This window comes from Hippoglossus stenolepis, chromosome 2 (genome assembly GCF_022539355.2).
Source record: "Hippoglossus stenolepis isolate QCI-W04-F060 chromosome 2, HSTE1.2, whole genome shotgun sequence".
In the NCBI taxonomy this organism is placed as follows: Eukaryota; Metazoa; Chordata; class Actinopteri; order Pleuronectiformes; family Pleuronectidae; genus Hippoglossus; species Hippoglossus stenolepis.
Window position 1 is genome coordinate 25,404,909 of NC_061484.1, and position 6,604 is coordinate 25,411,512.

The following is a 6,604-nucleotide window of genomic DNA, read 5'->3' on the forward strand; positions in this document are numbered from 1 at the left end:
AATTTTTGTTTGCAAGTATAATTAATTAGCTTTTTCATAGTTTTCCAGATTCAAGTGATCTTAAGTGCTGTGGTTGGTGAGAAATGTGATTTTAATGGATCACCCGATTGCACCTTTTTCCAGGATTGGGGAGTGAAATACATCCTCTGCACAGTAAATGTATAAATACTTGAGTTAATTTCAACAGGAATAGAAGAAAATAATAAAATCTGAAATTAAATCAAAGGTAGAATCAGTAGAAATGAATGATTATATTTGAATTAGAATGGTACATGAAGAAACCCATTTAAATCCACTTGTGTCACTTATCAATCCCCTTAACCTTCCTGATTTCTTTCCCATTCAAATTCATAAACTATTCTCTGAGAAATCAACACAAATGTTTAAAAACATCTCGCAATGTTAAAGAAAGTGCAGAGTTCTCTCTTGTCCCACAGCACATCCGTCCACCACGTGTTGTGGTAATCCGACCAGTAGTTTTGGGCGTAATCCTGTGAATATACGACAGTTAGACAAACGCAGGCAGATAATTGTATTTAAACAATGTCTACAATTACTGTATCACTCTAGTTTGAATGAGACCATTGTTGGTTAGTGCAAAGACGGGTGATGTGAGGCCAATAAAACACAAAAGTACATTTAATATTCTTCAGTGAATATCGACTGTAAAAAAGAACAAGTGAATGAATCGGCTGCAGCTCAACCTTTGCAGAGACTTGTGATAATAACCTTAATAAGAGGTTTTAAAGCCTCAGGTCATCACACTTTATTCTCAGGTTATTTTCGTCCCTCCCCTCTTCTCTTCTTTTCTTCTTTACTTCCGTCCACTGTCACTTATTTCCCCGGAGGAGACACTTCGTCAGACCCTCAGAGAGGAAAGTGTTGGATGGATGGAGGACAGTCAGCTCCTCCTCGTGTTCACACTCTCATGTCACATGGAAGAACAGAGGGACACACGGGCACCGAAAACTCTCATTAACTAATGAGCCGGACACACACACACACACACTGATTATCTCATCCTGTAACGGTGTCATCATTCCACTGAGCTCTCCTCACACAGCTCTACTCTCTCTCCCCCTCCATTCATGAAGTGAAAGTATTCTTGTGGCCGACTCTGCTCGCTCTGTGCATCATGGAGGCGGTGGCTCTCTTCTCTTTCACAGCATCAGAAGCAGACGAGATCAGTTTCCAGAAAGGGGACATCATCAAGGTATGTGTGTGTGTGTGCGTGTGTGTCTGTGTGTGTTTGTGTTGAGGTTTTAAAAGGGGAAATTTACCAAAGGCTGCATGAGTAAAAATATAAGTGTGTTTTTCTAGGTGACAGAAATGGAGGATGATTCGTGCTGGTTCACAGCAGAGATCCAGGGGAAGCGTGGCTACATCCCTGAAAACTACATTTCCCTCCTTCCTCATCGGTAAAAATGTTTCATCATATGTTCCACTCCTTATAATTCATGTGCTCATCCCATCAAAACTATTGATTGTTGTTCCTTTTAACTACTGGACCAAAACATTATTGGCTGGTGACCCTTCACCAAAGGTTATGTCTCAGTGTTTAACCTATAACAATTTTAAAGCCTTAATTTGTGAAAATAATATATATTTCACAAGAATAAATGTGAAAAGATAATTTTGGTTAATGTTCTTTGGTTGGTTGTTGAAAACCTTTTTATTCACAAATGCCTTTAACTAAACCATTTTACAAAATCTCAGGGTCGCACCATTATATTTTATTCTGTTTTTATTTGTATTATTTTACTCTTTCAACCTCAAAATTACAAAGATTTTATACTTTTTATTTCTTTTACCTCTTTTAATCACTTCCCCTCTTTTATTCAAATCTTTATTTTACGTGAAAATTGTTTTAAACGGTTATTTTTAATTGATTTATGTTAATTTAGACGCTGTGTTGTTTTTAATGTCACAGCACCTTGAATCTATGTCTGTGAATGAATATGGTTTATAAATAAAACTGCATTTAAACATAATAGTAATAATAAAAGTGATAATTCTGTGACCCTCTGTTATTCTGACACCTTTTTGGGTCCTGATCCTCGAGAACCACTCATGCTCCTTTCTGACTTGATTTGTGAATCAGAAGTTACTCACTGCTCTGTCAGATTTAAATAGTAACATGAATGTTACTGCCATTCTCAAAATGAGGTCACCAGGAGGGTGCAATTTAAATTCTTGCGTGTGTTCCAATAGGTGGTTCGCAGGACGGGTGTCGAGACTTGAGGCTGAGCAGCGTCTGCGCTGGCAGGACGCCGGAGTGTTCCTGGTGAGGGAGAGTGAATCAGCTCCAGGGGAGTTTTCTGTCTCTGTCAGGTCAGTGAACGCACCGCGGGCATCATCCACATCCAGGATGAGGTGTTGGAGTCTCAAAGAGTCAAAGTCTAATTTCATTCTGCAGCCTGATGTAACAAATCTATCGCCATATTGTGGTTTAATAAGTTCCTCAGCTTCACCCAAGTGTGTCTTTCTCACCCCAGAGGTGAACATCTGCCCCCCGGCTCCCATCTCACAACCAAAACACAGTTTATCACCTCGCTGATGGAATAAACTGTGGAACCAGGCGTGTTGTAGGAAACATGCAGGCAGCAGCTTGTTTTCCATCACACTGAGCACGTTAGCAAGTCACAGCAACCACGTGTCTGTGAATGTGTCAGGGTCAGCGGAGGGGAGCGGCAGACTATTTAAATACGTTCCACAAAAAAACACTAAAAATATCACAGCCGTGCCAACATAGTGTGTGTGTGTGTGCGTGTGTGTGTGCGTGTGTGAGAGAGTGAGAGAGAGGAGGAAGTGTAATTTGGATCATTGAAGTGACGTGGGACACATTTAATGATTGAGAGGAGATTAAAATGTGTTCGATAGAAACTGGGGCATTATGTAATACTACAGTCTTTAATTAAACTCAGGTACATTATGCAACAGACGCATGTACACCATGTGCACACATTAACACTCAACATCTGTCGGCCTGCGAGCGCTGGGAGGTAAGAGGTGTAGCTTATTTATGTTTACATACACATCAGCACACATTACACAGTACAGTACAACCACTAGGTGTATTACCTCAGAGTGGTCAATAGGGGGCGACACTGCTCAAGAGTTTTTTTTGTTGTTGTTGCAGCAATTTAGATTATGTTACCTATTCATGCAGTTTGCCCACATGCACCTGCAGCATGCGCTCGGTGAGAGTGTAATTTTCCATCACACACAACAGTCGTGCGGTTGATTTGCTCCACTGTCCCACAATAGGCCAATTTCTTTTTTAATGGGAGATGTTTTGGACTTGTCACAACAGGAAAAAAGACAGATGTTGGAAAATAGAATTGAAGACGGCTGAATTTGAAGCTGCTTCAGTTTCAGGGCCCTGGTATATTGATGATATTTGAATAGAAAGGAGTTATTGATTATGTTTATGATACCATTAGTGCTTTTCTGTGCAACTACTGTAATTTACTTTTATGATAAAACAGTTAAGTATATTGATTTGATTTGTTAATTCATGACATAAACAGTTTATTTAAAAAAGAAAAACATGTGACTACATACTACAATTATTATCTTCCCCAGTAAATCTATTCACATGTCTCGGGGCTGTGGGAGGAAACTGGTTTAAACACATCCAGACATGAGGAGAATGTACAGACACAGCAATGTAAGGAGATGGGTTCTAACTCAGGACGTTCTTGCTGTGAGGAAACCGCTGTTCCACCCCCAACATATTAACAACAACACCAGTAATTCACCAAAAACACTTTAGGCCGATTCATTTCTCTTTGTCGGAGCAGCACAGGATGAATTATACTGTTCGCCTCCTTTTAGAGTAATTAGGTGATTAATGTGTGAGGGAGGAGACATGGTCAATAATCCATTACTCATCACATCGGTCAATGGACAGATCCTGGTGGACACGCTATATTGGTATAGTTGTTTAGTCGAGTTTATTATTAGTCTTCCATCATTTTATGATTTTGTTTTTAATGAATCGGTTAATTATTAAGTCTACAAACGAACAAAGGTTGTTCTGTCAGTTCACGTTGTTCCAAACTGAAATATCTCGATAATGTGACGCGGTGGAGAAGGAAACTGCGATTAATCACTGCCTGGATTGTCAAGGATTCGTACAGACGTGCATGGTCCCCAGAGGATGAATCCTATAGACTTAAGGGATCTCCTTGCATTTCCTCTAGCGCCAAACAGGAGATAACGATGGACAAGACAACTATGGAAACTTGGCTCAGTCGTTCATGTTCTCCTCGGTTGGTGCCTTAACTTTACCACAGCGCCACCACTGGGTCAGAGTTATAATTTATCCAGTTGGTTTTTTCCTGGGAAAATCTATGATCTTCCCATCGGCTATACTTCGTGCTAACTGCTAACGACGATGTGACGATAACTGACGATATATTAGCATGCTAAGCTAAGATGGTAAACACGATAAAAACAATGCATCTGTTTAACGTGAGCAATTTCATTCATTTCTGTGTCTGCAATTTGGTGCAGCGTGATTGGATGGAAGGGGACTGCTGGGCCTTGGGCGGAGTTAAGCGTTATATCGAGTGCCATTGTAGTTATTTATATCTTCACTCACATAGTTTCTTACTTAGTTTCCTTGTCTGCTCAGAGAAGATTGATACATTCACAGCCTGAGAGAAGTTTGTGGTATGCACGGAGGTATGCACAATACGCCTGGGAGATTTCCTCCATAAAAGAAACAGGCCGAGGAATGAAGCAGCTTAAAGGAGCACGCACGCCCGCCTAACTTCCTCACTTCTCTTCATCCGCCTCAGCTACGGCGACAGGGTGGAACATTTCCGCGTCCTGGAGGGGGGCGGGCAGTACTGCATCTGGGACGAGACGTTCTGCTCCCTTAACCGTTTGGTGGACTTCTACAGAACTCACAGCATCGCCGTGGAGAAACTCATCTGCCTCATAGACCGTCCCTCGTCCCCTCGCCAGTTGTCCAACCCAGGATACAACCCCTACCCCAACCCTTATAAAAGCAGCTCTCAGGAATCCCTCCCCTCGGCCCGTCTCTACTCGCAGCCCGAGAGAGAAGTGGCTTCGGTGGTATGACAAATCTATAGACACTTTCCACTGCTGTCACATACAAACCTGTTTGTCTGACGCCATTGCTCTGCTCCGTCTTTGTCTAGAAACCTTGTGTGGCTCACGCCCTCTGTGACTACACCCCCCGTCAAACCGCGCACCTCCACTTCCTGCGTGGCGACGTCATTGACCTGCTGGACTGCTCCGGCTCGGTGACCTGGAAGGGACGCTGCCGAGGCCGAGTCGGCGTCTTCCCACCGCAATACGTCCAGTTGCTGTACCACTGACCCCAAACCGGACGCCCTCAGTACAGTGGCCGCCATCGCTGACACATATCGAACTCATGAGACAATGAATTTGAACTAGAGCTGAAACAATTAGTCAAATAATCAATTAGCTTTTATAAGCAGTATGCAAACATGTGGTAAATGGTTTATCACACACTATAATGTAGTTGTAATTGTTTATTTGTGTATTTGCCAGCAGCTATGACTCGTTCCATTGACACCCAGGAGCTAAAATTACTGACCGGCTGCATACAACTACATTATGGTGGTATAAATCATGTATTAAATGCTTATTTAGTGCTTATAAATGCTCAATATAGGGATTTAAAGTGTTACCTCCCTGGATATTTTCCTATCGTACAGAGGCTTTGTCACGTCGCAGCTCAGACTGTTTATAAAGATGAACAACACGTCTCCACTTCCTCCCACAATCCAGAAACTAAGATAAACTATCTCATATTTCAGAAGGCCAGAGTCGGAGCAGCTGCGATTGGTGAATAGAGCCATTGTAGCGAGGACCCGTCACAAAACACTATTCACAGGGCAATAAATGACAGCAGCTAGCAAGAGAAGTGCTGGTGTACTTTTCTATTTTCCTAATACAGGGCTGTTTACTGCCCCTGACATTTTGCTATCAGGATCAAACCATATTTCATATTTTAAAGATTGTAGGTTTTTAACTTGGCTAACTGTGCCTCCTTTGCACAGCAGTTTATCCTCAGACAGAAGAAGTTTAATGAAAGTCACCGGTGCAACAACAGCTTCCTCAATTTTGTCGGACTGCTGCTGGTCAACAGGGTGAAGTTACTTTGCTGCTGTTGCAACTTCACCCCGTTGACCAGCAGCAGTAGATCACAGTGAATTCTCCATGTTTCAAACTCTGTTATGTGTTTTTTTTTTTGACGTATTATTATTATTATTTTAGTCCTAAATATGTCACGTTATGGATCAATGCTTTAGATCTAAAACCAGGTATTTAGAGTATTTATAGTTTTAATCACTAAAGTCAATTATCATAAAAATGACTGTTGCAGCCCTAAAGTGAATCTTAGCCACTTGTGTCCTGGGACCTGATTTCCTCCTTTCACACACAGCCTGTCCTGAATTGACTGTAAAGTGGTGTTTGTTTTACCTTATTGCTCAAACCGCTAACCTCCTCTTCAGCAAATGTAAGTAAACTGTACAGAATTCAAATAAAAAGTGATATTATCCGATACTGTCATTTTCATTTGTGGACAAACACGTGCAGCTCT

At 41.6% G+C, this 6,604-nt stretch overlaps 1 protein-coding gene across 1 annotated transcript; it reads left to right on the forward strand.

Annotated features, from left to right (window-relative positions):
* Positions 1-1,009: 1,009 nt before the first annotated feature.
* Positions 1,010-6,565, forward strand: LOC118115581 (GRB2-related adapter protein). The gene is made up of 5 exons (XM_035166837.2): positions 1,010-1,213; positions 1,321-1,418; positions 2,212-2,331; positions 4,806-5,085; positions 5,172-6,565. Exons 1-5 carry the CDS (start codon positions 1,136-1,138, stop codon positions 5,349-5,351), a joined length of 756 nt encoding a protein of 251 aa, XP_035022728.1. The 5' UTR covers positions 1,010-1,135; the 3' UTR covers positions 5,352-6,565.
* The last annotated feature ends 39 nt before the right edge of the window (positions 6,566-6,604 follow it).